Genomic DNA, 12983 nt, shown 5'->3' on the forward strand with positions numbered 1-12983 from the left:
GAGAAAGAACGTTGAAAGAGGTGTAACTGTTTACAGTAGATGGTTGCAGTCGCAGTTTCAGTTGAAATTACAATTGAAATTCCTACACTCTCCTGTGCATTTTGTATATTTATTATACAGAATAATTACGTTTAAATATACAACTTAACAATAATATAACAAAGTATTTAACACAAAATAAAATGTACAATTTAAACAGTTTTAACCCCGAGGAGAGCTCAGTAGGCACAGCACTATTATTAGAACGGCGCGCAATTACTTAAATGTGTTTCTATTGGGATAATAATAAAAAGATATATTAAATATAAAATATAATTGTTCAATAAATATTAAAATACCTTGTAAAAAGTTTTTCTCGCTCTGGAACCACTGAGCCCAATTAAAACGAGTTTTAAAAATTAAATACGATTTTAATTTGTTTTAAAAAAGTACGTATTTACACTCTGTTGTCCCACCGCACTAATTCGTAGCTGTTCCGACAACAGTTTTCTCATAAATTTAAATAGTTCACTTTATCACTAGAATTTTTTTTGTCTTTTTGCATTTTCACTAACACTTGCATTAACCGCTAGGCGTCCTCGGAGTTGGATGAATACTCCTCGTCGTCCTCATTCTCCTTCAGTTGTGTAAAGAAGGACGTTAATTGCTTTAATGCTACACCTAAAAGAGAGCAAAAAATAATTCAGATTTTATCAAATGGAGTGATCCAAGTATATTTTCCACATAATTACATCAATTAACTAACATTCCATATTAAAAATAACATATTAGTTATTATATATATTCTTCACAGTGTTTCTAAAATTGATATAAAATGCATTTAAAAACTTAGGGCTTACCCTTTCCTTCTTGCTCGGAGGGTTCAGTACTCTTTTCCCAGCCTATAAAGCTCTCTTGACTGAACGTCGAGTCTTCGTACAGTTTATCACAGATTGCCAACAACAATCCTAAAACAAAAACAAACCTACACTTTTTAATTTCCCAAATTAAAATTATGTAATAAGGTCACATTTAAGTTTAATAAAAAAAAACATTTATATCACCACTAAACTAGAAAATTAATGGATTTCAATAGGCTAAAAATAATATTTCACAAATACTGTAAAAATGTGGTCCTTTAGATATGTATGAAATTAAATGAATAACGGTTAAATTCAGAATTTTTACTGTTTCGCAAAAGAATAAATTTAATCATTGAGATGTAATTATCAGTAACTAAAATTACTAATTTTAACTTCGCAAACGAATCTGCTTTGAGGTTATTCCACTGGTTGCAATTTATTATTAGTCTGATAGAGAATGAAGTTGAGCATAAATAACTATAAAACAAAGAACAAATAATTAAGTTGAGAAAATTAGAATTAGTTTTGAAGAGTGAGTTAATCATGCAGAACAGTCAACAAATGGAATAAATAAATAATAAACTTGATAGTAGTAACTATATAAAAAAATAAGGTCTGCAATTTTTGTATTTATCAATTGTCAATCCCTAATTCTCTAAATTTAACTTGATCTAAAACTTGCCTTGAGGATGTTCCAACTTGTGAACTAATGATTGCAAGGCGTATAAACATTGTAACTCGTAGTTCGCATTCGCATCGACATATTTCTGAATCAGTTTAGAGTGACTCGCTAGAACCTCTGGTTGGAGTTTATTTTTTGAGATGGAAGTTTCAAATATCGCTGTTGCCAGAGTCCGGATAAACCTGTTCTCCTTTACGCTGCCGCCGACATTGGCCTTTTAAAAAAAAAAGGATTCGATTAAACCTAGAAATAATCCAGATTGAATAATCAAAACTTACTGATATCCAATTTACGATATCATCAAATGGAGCTTTGGACTGTAAAAATTCAGAGAGTTTACTCTGAATAGTGTCGTACGACATAGACCCTTCACAGACCGGCGAATCACCGCCCAACAGAAACTCCAAGTTCTGAAAGTAAAAAGTACATGAAAATAAAATGTTGAATATGCCGTATAATTTAGAGGGCCATTGACATTACCACATTCATTTTATTTAAGAAAATGCATCAAGCTGCCTGAATGGGAATCGAAATAAACTTGTAGAAATGAAACAATTTTTATTCAAGATTTCGTAATTTGTTAGTATTCTCGTACCCCCCCAAGCCAAAAGTCTACTTACGTTTTCTTGGACAAACGGCTTCACATCGGCTGCTGGCATAAAATTAGATAATTGAAGGCTCGCCTTCTGCCAAGCGTTCTGAAGGAAATTGGGCCCTTTCTCTTTAACGACCAATGCGAAAAGCGCTTTTAACAACTTTTTCGCCATGTTGCATTCGATTAGGTTATCTAAGAGCTTGCGCAGTGTGGAAAATGACAAGACATCTTCGCAAACAAGCGCAACTGAAACGAAGAAAAACATCCAATTTGTTAAAGAGTACAAAGTGAAAATGACTCGACTGTTAAGGGTCCTATCAAATCAATTAATTTTTTTAAGGAAAATAACGGGGCCGTAAACTTAGCGAAGTTAACAAAAAACGATGCCTAAAAAATATATCTTGTAATTACTTACTTAAATCTTCTGCGAAATACTGCCAAATTGTTGGAATATCTATAACTAAATCCTCCCACAGACTGAGGAGTTCGCTGAATCCCTTCAAGAAATCTTCCTCGGCAATGTGTTTTTCCCTGAGTAATGCACCAAAAAGTTCACCCGTTTTCCGTCTAGAAGTTTGTGATTTTTCGAGAACATAATTGTAACTAGAAAAAAAAGAGAATTTATATTATTAACGAGATTTTGTGAAAATGGTTTATTTTAGAAGGTATATGAATAAATTAAACATGTGTGAAGGCTACTATCAAACCCCATTCATCGGAATAAACCTCGTGGTGTTAGCGAAACCTCCCCATTAAAATTTATTTAGCATAAAAGTAACACAACTCAATTTATGTATTCAATTAAGTTGTTGACTAGTTTATGCAGTTTTTAAAAAATGTCCAGATATACATGTGTATATCCTATCTATAAATTAATTAAAACTTTATAACTATAAAATCTTCATTTTTCTTTTTTTGTCTTATTTTTACATATGTTGAGAAGCTGTGCTAAAAATGTCAATGTAAAATACCCAAAGATATAAAATCCATTTACTTAGTGAGCGACAAATGTCTCAGAACATGCAACAGACTATTTAACTCAATAAATATACGTAACTCAACTAAATAACTAATGAATTAAAAAAAAAGGCATTCTTGATCGAAGACGATAAAGTAATCGGGGTTGAGAAAACGTATTTTTATCAAGCTTTCATGCATGCAGTATTTTAAAACACTTAACATTCAAAAACCACAAGGTGTAAATATTTTTTGTTAATATTACATCCATTTTCGGAATTTTTATTTAAAAAAATTTATTTTCCTCGATAGTAGTCTATTCTAACAATGTATATAAAAATAATATTGAAGTGCCTTCGTCAACGCGGCTTTAAAACAGATAAAGAATATTCACTTTCGAATAGAGCTTCACATAAAGCTCTATTTGGTACAAAATAATGTTATAACTAAGTATCGAGATAATTGTCAGCAGACTTACGAGCAGTTTAGATTTATTGGACTCAAAAAATACCAAAAGCAAAATTCCAACTAAACTCACCTCTCATATACAATCTTGGAATATTCATTAGCGGGTAAACTAGGAGCAACATCCTCAAAGTACTCCTTCGTCGTGCAGCTTCCGGTAATAAATTCTTCCAACGAATTCCGTATCCGCCGTTCGATTTGCTCTTCTGTAAGAGGTACCACAGCAGACGCTGGGGCAGGCTCTGGTTGGTACGATTGAGTTTTTGCTTGAAGAAGCATCGAAGTAGGTTGCGGCACTAAAGAGAAAAATAAAATTTTATAATATAAATTTCCCAAAGATAAAAATTTACAGCACTTCAATAAAAATTATTATTTGCTGTAAACCATAATGAGACATTTAGCTACCGACGAGAGGATTTCGCTATGTAAGGAAATCGAAGAAGACAAGTAACCATAATGATATTTTATGTCCACCTTTACGTCAAAATTACATACTTTGTTACATTTGCCGAATGTCTATCTGCTGTAGTATTCATTTGCATATTAAGATGATAAAAACTTACCTAAATTTGGAGGAGCCATAGAGGCGGAAGACGGCGGAGGACCAGTGGTTCTCATAGGAGTGCCCGAATCGCGGTGCTGCGATCCTGACCTTGAATCTCGTCCGTCATACATCTTGTACTGGTTTCGTTCTACGCTAGGTCCTTTAGGAGCGTAAGATTTTTGATCTAAACAGAGACATCAAAATATATTCTTTCAAAATTTTAATTAAATAATTAATTTTCTACAAAGATTTAAAAGTAATGCATGATTCAATAAAAGTAAGGGCGGAACTGCCAGTGTTACAGCTGCTGCTTCTTTTTATTTTAACTTATAATCACCGGTTGAAAATTCCGTGACTTTTATTTGAGAAGTTTCTCAAATATTTGACCATTTAGATCACATATTTTTAAAACACGGTAGACTTTTGAGTTTCATTTCGCCATCAAATATAATAAAGTACGAGTTCCTCCCAATCTACGTTATTATAGATAATTCTTACGAAACTTACTCATTGACTGTCGCCTCTCTATATCCATGGTGTCTAATGCCGCATATATGTTTGGACTAGGATTCAGTGGTGCTGTTTTTACACCCTTTCCCCAAGTGCTAAATAGGTTAACTCCTCCAAGAGGCTCATCCGCTTGAGGCTGTAAATAAAAAATATATATATTGTATTTAGCCGTCTGCATAATGGAAGTTTCCTTTCCTACAATGGACATAATTTAAAAAATATAACAATATTCATTTCCGTATATATTCAGTAAAAATATTTGGTTCTGGTTAAATTTGCCTTATATGAAAGTTGAGTTTTCAATAAGTTATATGACTTATTGTTTTGAGGTGTTTACAAAAAAAAGGTGACTCGTAGTAGAATAAAGGACAAATTCGACATTGACATTTAGGTGTGAGAGCCATTTTGGTGCAAGTATAACGTCTTTTCCCCCATTTAAAATACATGAGACTCTGAAAAAATTGATTGAGAGTAAATATATTTTAAATAGGCACATAGCCGCATGGGTTATCGGCAAAAAGTCGCTGTATCGGTCCGTCACTACTTTCGAGTGGTCCAATTCCGGACAAAACATAATATCCATTCTAGAATACCCTTCAGCTTTTAGTAATTTCTAAATATCGTATTAAGTCATTACTTACCATTCTCATTGCCCGTATTTTTTCAGCTTGGAACGTAAAGCCTTGGCGACTACTTTTCGAACCCACCGAATTCCATCCGTCGTCCAAGCCCTTTTGACGACTGCCACCACCACCGCTCCCTCTGGGACCACCACCCCTATCGTCTTTACGGGGCTGGGTCATATTCATTACTTGAATATTGAGATGTTCGGTTTCAGCCTCTTTCTGAATTTGGTCGATGGTCTTAGGATTGGTATCGCCACGTCTTGGTACCTATAAAAATTGCAATTATTAATAATTTTTGTCAATGTAGTTTATTGTGAAGTAAAATAAATCTTTTCAATCCACATTAATGACAGGAGTTGAATTGATTTGATATATTCCTAAAATGAATAAGCATGATACAATTTTAGGAAAACATAGCCAAATATCCTGTTAATTTGTGTTAAACTGTGTTTTAAAATTTAGCAGCATAAATCGTCATTTTTTACACGACGCATTTCACGATTTCTTAATTTAAAAAAAGTGCAATTCATCTGTTAACATGAATGTAGTTACCACGTATTGGCATTAAAAAGATAACTAAAACTTACCCATTTGGAATCCCTCAAATCGCCTACATCCTGCAGCATAAAACGTATTCTACTGCTGACTTTCTGCCTTTTTCCCTCTGTTATCTTCTTTATTTCGTCGAAAATTGAAGCCAGATCATTGCTCTTCAATTCTAGTTCCTTGCCGACCGTGGTCAACAATTTACAGAGACATTCCAAACTTTCTTCGTCTTTGTTATCAAGTAAAGTTTGCAGACACCTTTTCATTATGCTAGCGGTTAACATTTGTTGTATAAATAATTCACCTGCAAAACATACAATGAAGAATTATCAGCGCAAAACAAGCTAATTGCGTTGACGTACCTATAAATCGAATACAGCCAACGGACTTCATCCTCACCCGTCTGTCGTATTCTTCAAGATCAAATCGAAGTTCCTTTTTCCTCTCCTAAAATTGAATAACTTTTTAATAAAGCAAAACTAAAAGATAAATTGATACTCACAGCATCGCTACATTCCTCAATTTCTTTTAGCTTGTTGTTCCTTTCACTCTCGTCTACAGACTGCTTCTCGAATTCCATTTGACACCTCATCACTAACAAGGTTCTAAAGGCCAACTTTTTATCATCGCCAGCAGTTCCGGTAATAGAAACCTGTAAAAAAATGTCAATATCATTATTGAAGTGAAAATAATGTTAGAATTGCAAACCGCAAATTTGGAGGTAATTGTGAGAATATAGAATCCAAATTGCAGGTTATTATTGTTTTATATATCAAATTTAACGTATTCAATTAAAAAGTTATAAAACTTTAACGTTATGTTACGTACCTGCATATTTTGAATCTCCTTGCACATATTTGCATATGCCGAGGAGAAATTTGGCTCATCTATTGCCTTCTCAAATACTAAGTCAATAACTCCTTGCAACCTTTCCTTCGTATCAATCTGTAGCTCCCGCACCTGATTCACCAAAGTCTCAAATTTTTGGGGAGTCAATTTGTTGAGGACAGATCGAACTTTTTTATACAAAATTTCAGTTTTCTTTTCCTCATCAGTCATACCTTCGCCTAAAAAAAAACAATAACAATAAAGTCTATAGACTGGACTTTAAACATTTAATAGTTTATGAATCTTGCATTTTAGTACTCCAGTAAGTGATATTATCCAGGAAAGAATCATAACGTCTCGATCATTAAATAATCTTTGAATGGTACGATTCATACGAATTATGAAACAAAAATGTTTACCTTTTGTAAATCTCGCAGGTTTCCAGGCGTTTTCGGATTCGTGAAGTTTAATATCTCCACGAATCGATATTGATATTATCTTGGTTTTACCTGGAGCTTTATCGCCACCTCGACTTCCCATCTTGGACTGGCTATTACGTTTAGTTAAGGTCTGAAATAAAAATATTAACTCCATCACAAAGGGCTCTGAACTGAGAGTTATACCTAACTAACAAATAAGAACTAAATATCAGATTTATTTTGAACATCAGATATACTTCAGTTCACTACTTTCATCGAATTAATATAAGAATCATCATAAATTATACATATTAAACCCTACCAATATTTTTCAAGAAGGTTCGATCCTTGAGAATACAATATTAGGTATAAAAACTAATAATTTTGCATTGCTCATCAATAGGGTAATTTAGGTTTGAATGGTCAAAGAAATCATCCACACTATGATCTTGAAAATAACATATTGCTTAAGCTTAGAAACCCCAAATGGGAATTACCCTTTATAGAAGAGTAGTAGCTGCATGGGCACTATAAATAAACAAAAATGGTTTTAAGATCGTGACCTTGCAATTGAGGATGGGGATATTTTGCATTTCAAAAGCATCCAAGCTCAAGAGTTAGTTCTTTGTTCAGAAGTACCTATTTATAAAGGCGACTAGGAATTAAAGCCAATGTCTTTATTAAATTTTGTAAGAAGCTACCAATTACATCCGTTAACAAATAGAAATGCGGAAATGAAACCTTCCCAAGAGCCCCAATAAAATCTAACATGTGTGTATGCGTAAATAAGTGTAAATTCCATTAAATAAGTTGGAAATAGAGAGCCATATTCGAAAAATAAAAGTTGGACTTTGGGGTAAGAAAAAAGTCAAAGATCATCAAAGAGTAACAAATTACTCTTGTAACTTTTATTTAGAATATTTTGTTAGAAAAATTATTTGGAAAGTCCTTGTTATTATACCAAATATATGACAGACCCTATATATGTATTATATGAAACTTACCCCGCTTCTGGAACCCGATTTACCGCCGTAATTGTTAAAGGGAGGATTTGTGTAATCCGTTCGACCTCCTACTGAAAGATGGCCACCAACCTGTCTCTGTAAGCACAAAAAAACGATGATAACTACTTTAATATTAGCTCAAAAGTTTCAACACACTTACATTCCTTTCATCCAATAAAATTGATTCAGGAATATTGTCTGGTTTTTGAAGGCTGGCCGGAACAGTCTTTAATTTCATTAAGAACTCTTTGTCATAGACTTTATTTCCATCAGGTCGATCAGGTGCCCATTGACCTATTTTTTAATAAATTAAAATTTTAGATATTTAGAAATTAAAGAAAATTAGTCCCCGTAACATCAACGGAAGAATCAACCCCATGGAGACAATGAAAGAAGGCAGAGTACAAGTTAGTTTTCTCGTTTTTATGGACATCATCTTTCAGATAAATTGATCTGCTTTAGTCGTTTGGTCCTTAACAAGTTATAAAAAGGGTTATTACCTGGTTTATAAACAATCGCCTTAGAATTTTCCAAAGACGTTTTACTATTCACGTCGTTCTTGGCTAAAACATTATCGTTGGGTACGGCTTTATCAGTCTCATCTCTATTGTCTGGTATAGAGAATGGCGGTATGACAGTTTTAGGTGTGATATCTTTAACGATACTAGTAACGTCGAATGGTTTAGTTACAGGTTTCGACGCAACAGGAGCAGCTGTGGCAGTGACGCTCGAGGGAATATTATTGGCGACGACAGGTTCAGACTTGATTGTCGTAACATTTTCATTTGAGTCTTTTCTTCTTGTCTCACTACAAAAAGGATACACAAATGTGTGGTAAACTAGATAAAGTGCATGGACAGTTAGGTAAATGGAGAAAAATACAATTTTAAGGCATTAGCTCATTTAGATAAATTGGTACAGTAAATAGTATCGGAAGTTGGTGATTTGTTGATAGAGATTGAAGAAATAAAAAGAAAAGAAATATATAAATTAACAGTTAATCAATCCCTCATATAGCAAAGAATGCCAAGGAAAAAATAAACGTAAAATTGGCCTATATTCTCACCAATGATTCATTCACTCACGGAATAGGTGGATATTTTTAAGTTTTAAACATATTCTAGACGTAAAACTATGTTACTTAATGCCACTGGCTACACTTCAATGTTTAGATTTATATGTGAAATGTCAACACTTAACAAAATCCATACATAAAGGCATAATATAAAGTTATAAAAACTAAAAATACACTTTTTCCTTACCTTATTACTTTATCAGTCTCTAACGTAGGATGAACAACGGTTAGCGGTATAGGCTGCGAAATCGAATTCGCATTAGTCACATCATGAGAGACGTTCTTGACATCAGGTTGAGGCAATACATTAGCGTTTATCTCAGTTTTGGGGCCGTTATCATTGAAAGCGTCCATATCAGTGCCTTCCTTGTTGGCACCCTTCAAGTTAAGTTCTTTGGATTTATTTGACCGATTATTCGGTTTTGGAGGCTGCGGTGGCGGAACAGCCACGGCTGGAGCCGCTTGTGGTGGCGACTGTTGGGGCGGCAGTGGTTGTGGTTTGCCGTTCTGATTTTGATTGTGAACATTCTTATTTCTGTTGTTCTTTGATTTTCCTATAAGAAATAAAGTAATCATAGAGTGTTATTTTACTAAATGCAATAATTTTCTGTTTGATGACTGATGAGAAACATGAAATATACATATGTATTGTAACAGGCAGAATAAAGCACTCAATAGAAACAAGTACTTAAATTTATACAGATTCTTACTCTCTATGCTATAACCGAGGATATAACTGAATGTTTTTATTTGAAATTTCTATGTCAAATTTCCGGTAGTGCAGGAAAAAACAGACATATTATGTATAATTTTAAATCTAGTTTGAAGAATAAAATTGAAAAATATTTGTTTCATATTTGTTATACAGATGGCCTTGTTGCATAAACAGAATTAAATGAACTTGAACAGATAGCCGCATGTTTTATTATAATTATCCTGTTGCCCGCTGGCAAATAACCAAAAAGGTTAAAGTTAGCAGTTTGTTGAATTTTGAACAGCAGTGATAAGCTACTTTTCTAGCATATTGCTAGACGTTAGGGGGCACTAATTGAAAAATTAGTCAAATAAAGTACCACTAGTGCTTTTATAAACTCCTGGGCAAAATTAAGAAGTCATTAAAAATATCACACACATTTGATACTACACATCTTCTAAACCTATTGTCCAATTTTAGTGATTTTTACATTTAACAAAAGGTTCCTTTTTAAAAATGTGATCCTGTACAGCGTTTTTCTACTAGACAAAGTTAGAACATTGTTTCCTGTTTTAAACATACACTTTTAGTTTATTGCAAGTGACTTTGAACGTATTTTGTCATTCAATATGAATGATAGCCAAAGATCTATTGTATTAGGGTGATAATTTTCGATTTTGTTAATGATACTTCCTGTTAAAATGTCCTAAACTAACTGCAATAAAGTGTTCATATTACTTAGTTTTTTTTAACTTTCAGTTCTACTTGGCACCCTGAGTAATTATTTAATTAATTTAGCAAAACAATAAAATTTATCCACAATTGACCTAATATAAATTGTTTTGAACGAATATGAACAACTGACAAGAACGTATCAAAAAATTCCTATATACTATCAGATTTAACTAACTTTTAACAAAAATTATCGGTTAGGTCGGTTATATATAGTGTAAAATAGGTACCATATGTGAAATGAAAAATATGCGGTCTATAGTCCTTCCACCTATACAATATGTACCTCGGTTAATGAATGAAACGAAAATTATGCAGGCACGGCCGGCGACAAGGTCGCGTGGCGAATTTTGCGAGACAACTTTCTAAAAAACTGAACTGCAATAAAATGAGATAACCATCCGAGCAAGAAAAATCAGCACAGACATATGGAAGTTTTCTATGGGCGAATTTCATTACCCTTTTTATTAGGTACTGTCGTCCAGGAGTCGTCATCCATGGTATCCGACTCTATTCTTAGCAGTGACAGAGGATCGCCGACCCCCTTAAACGGTTATCTGGGCCAGTTAACACGTGCAATATTACCGACACTTATGGACTATCTAATTCACTACTGATATTCCTCGGATCACAGTCACTTGAGCAGCACGTTAATGTGGCATCAATCCTCACTAGTTTCCAAATATAGGTGCATTCCAAGCTAGGTACCAAAAAGTCGAGAAGCCGGACAAGGTCTGTATTTAACTATTTTAAACGCGTGTTACTGGATAAATTGAACTGGGAATAATTATGTAAAATAACACTAATGTAAAGGTTACAAGGCACTAGGAAAGGAACAAAGATTTAAATAAATTAAATAGTAATCTCGAAATGAACTAGAATTAAAAATTTGATGAACACGTTGCGCACGACCCATGCGGTCGACGCTTATTAAAATAAAGGATCATCGCCTGCGCCATCTTCCGTCTAGTCGGTTGTCTTCGATCGAGTACGAAGTCGCCCGAAGATCGAACAGCTGAATATTAATGATCATCAATAAACTGCGACTGGTGCCACGAAGTTAGTTTAGGCAGGGAGCAAAGGTTGAAACGCTTAGGAACCAGAGGCGCCAATGCGCCGTGAAAGGTCCAACGAGTTAATAATGATGGAGTCAACAAAAACATTTCCGTCGGTTTAAAAAAGAAATTAATTCATTTCGATGTTAGATACAGTTAATTTTCTCCTTAGAAAGTCACGAGGTTCTGTTATCTTGTTCCATGGCAATATACAAGACAGAGTCAATCTTTTTAAATTTACGTTCGAGTCGCACCATACGTTAAAGATTATAATTTTTTTCCAAATGGGAGCCAGAATGCTAAAAACAGTTATTTGCACTTTAAGGGAGAAAAGCGTCACTTTTACCTCTGGGAATAATTTGATGCCTAAACTATCATGGAAAGCCATTCAAATTCGACAGAGTAACACGGACTTTCCTCCGGAAGTGTGCATCATAATTTTTTTCTACAACCAATGTTATGCTTTATAGAAAAAAAATAGAGATTTACCTATTTACAACGCTGCCTAGAGAGGAAACTACTTTCTTTCAGTGGGAACAAAAGTGCTGTTTTCTTCAATCAAAGGAGTTGTAGTAATCATTGCTAGAAGTTGCTTAAACTTGGAGTATCTAGCTATAGATCAGTTATATACTACACAAACGTATCACGGAAACGAAAGGGGCACATCAACAATACATCAAAGACGTCAATATCACCTTTTTATTTTATACACATTTTTCTATATGGAGAAATTCGAGTTTTTAAGGCCTCGAATACCAAACTACGCGGTTCAAAATTCTAAAAACTGAAATCATATTTTCGTTATCAAAGCAGGTTAGTTCAGCTTACAGAGGATTTAGATAGGTTAAGAACAAGTACTCTACGTCGTTAAAAAACACGTACAAAACACTCCTGGTTAAAAAGCATTTTAAAATATGTACTCACTTTTAGCCTTTTTTCTACCTCCCATGTTTTCTTAGACACTTAATAAACTCTGTTTTAATACGAAATCCGGCGGGCACTACCACTATCAACTATGCAGCCGCTAAAAATTCAATGTACCGAATGTACACTGAATGAAACAAGCGGTGGGACTACTTAGCCAATTCACTTCGGACTAATATACATGATAAGATTGTGTATGAAAAAAATCACAGAAACATTCAGATTCGTAAAAAATGGCGAACGATTTATTTTGCTGCATACCGTTGTGACGAAGCCGCCTATCGGAATATTTAAACATGACTTGTAGAAATACTTGGCCACGATGCAAATAATAAAATGTATAAATAAGTTAAGACTCGATCGAGGAAATGACTACATTAGAAAAAGCTAGGTATGAAAAACCAGGCAGGTAGAAAGAAGAAAACTATTCCTAAGAGGCACCATCTACCACCGCGTAAAACACTGATCATAGTTAAAACCGTATG

General features: G+C 33.9%; 1 protein-coding gene across 7 annotated transcripts in view; it reads right to left on the reverse strand.

Annotated features, from left to right (window-relative positions):
• Positions 1 to 88: 88 nt before the first annotated feature.
• Positions 89 to 12983, reverse strand: part of LOC136340937 (eukaryotic translation initiation factor 4 gamma 1-like) — a 35029-nt gene continuing 22134 nt past the window's right edge. For all 7 annotated transcript variants that reach the window (XM_066285421.1, XM_066285418.1, XM_066285422.1 and 4 more), the window contains 19 exons: positions 9281 to 9647; positions 8519 to 8826; positions 8179 to 8312; positions 8019 to 8114; positions 7015 to 7165; positions 6596 to 6834; positions 6270 to 6419; positions 6130 to 6214; positions 5809 to 6071; positions 5237 to 5488; positions 4593 to 4731; positions 4105 to 4269; positions 3615 to 3837; positions 2535 to 2722; positions 2145 to 2365; positions 1803 to 1934; positions 1525 to 1738; positions 840 to 947; positions 89 to 660 (listed from right to left, as the gene is read on the reverse strand). In XM_066285421.1, the coding sequence (XP_066141518.1) occupies positions 569 to 660; positions 840 to 947; positions 1525 to 1738; positions 1803 to 1934; positions 2145 to 2365; positions 2535 to 2722; positions 3615 to 3837; positions 4105 to 4269; positions 4593 to 4731; positions 5237 to 5488; positions 5809 to 6071; positions 6130 to 6214; positions 6270 to 6419; positions 6596 to 6834; positions 7015 to 7165; positions 8019 to 8114; positions 8179 to 8312; positions 8519 to 8826; positions 9281 to 9647 (3527 nt within the window). In that variant the 3' untranslated portion in view covers positions 89 to 568. The remainder of the gene's footprint in view (positions 661 to 839; positions 948 to 1524; positions 1739 to 1802; positions 1935 to 2144; positions 2366 to 2534; positions 2723 to 3614; positions 3838 to 4104; positions 4270 to 4592; positions 4732 to 5236; positions 5489 to 5808; positions 6072 to 6129; positions 6215 to 6269; positions 6420 to 6595; positions 6835 to 7014; positions 7166 to 8018; positions 8115 to 8178; positions 8313 to 8518; positions 8827 to 9280; positions 9648 to 12983) is intronic.

Source organism: Euwallacea fornicatus, chromosome 9, assembly GCF_040115645.1.
Source record: "Euwallacea fornicatus isolate EFF26 chromosome 9, ASM4011564v1, whole genome shotgun sequence".
Taxonomy (NCBI): Eukaryota; Metazoa; Arthropoda; class Insecta; order Coleoptera; family Curculionidae; genus Euwallacea; species Euwallacea fornicatus.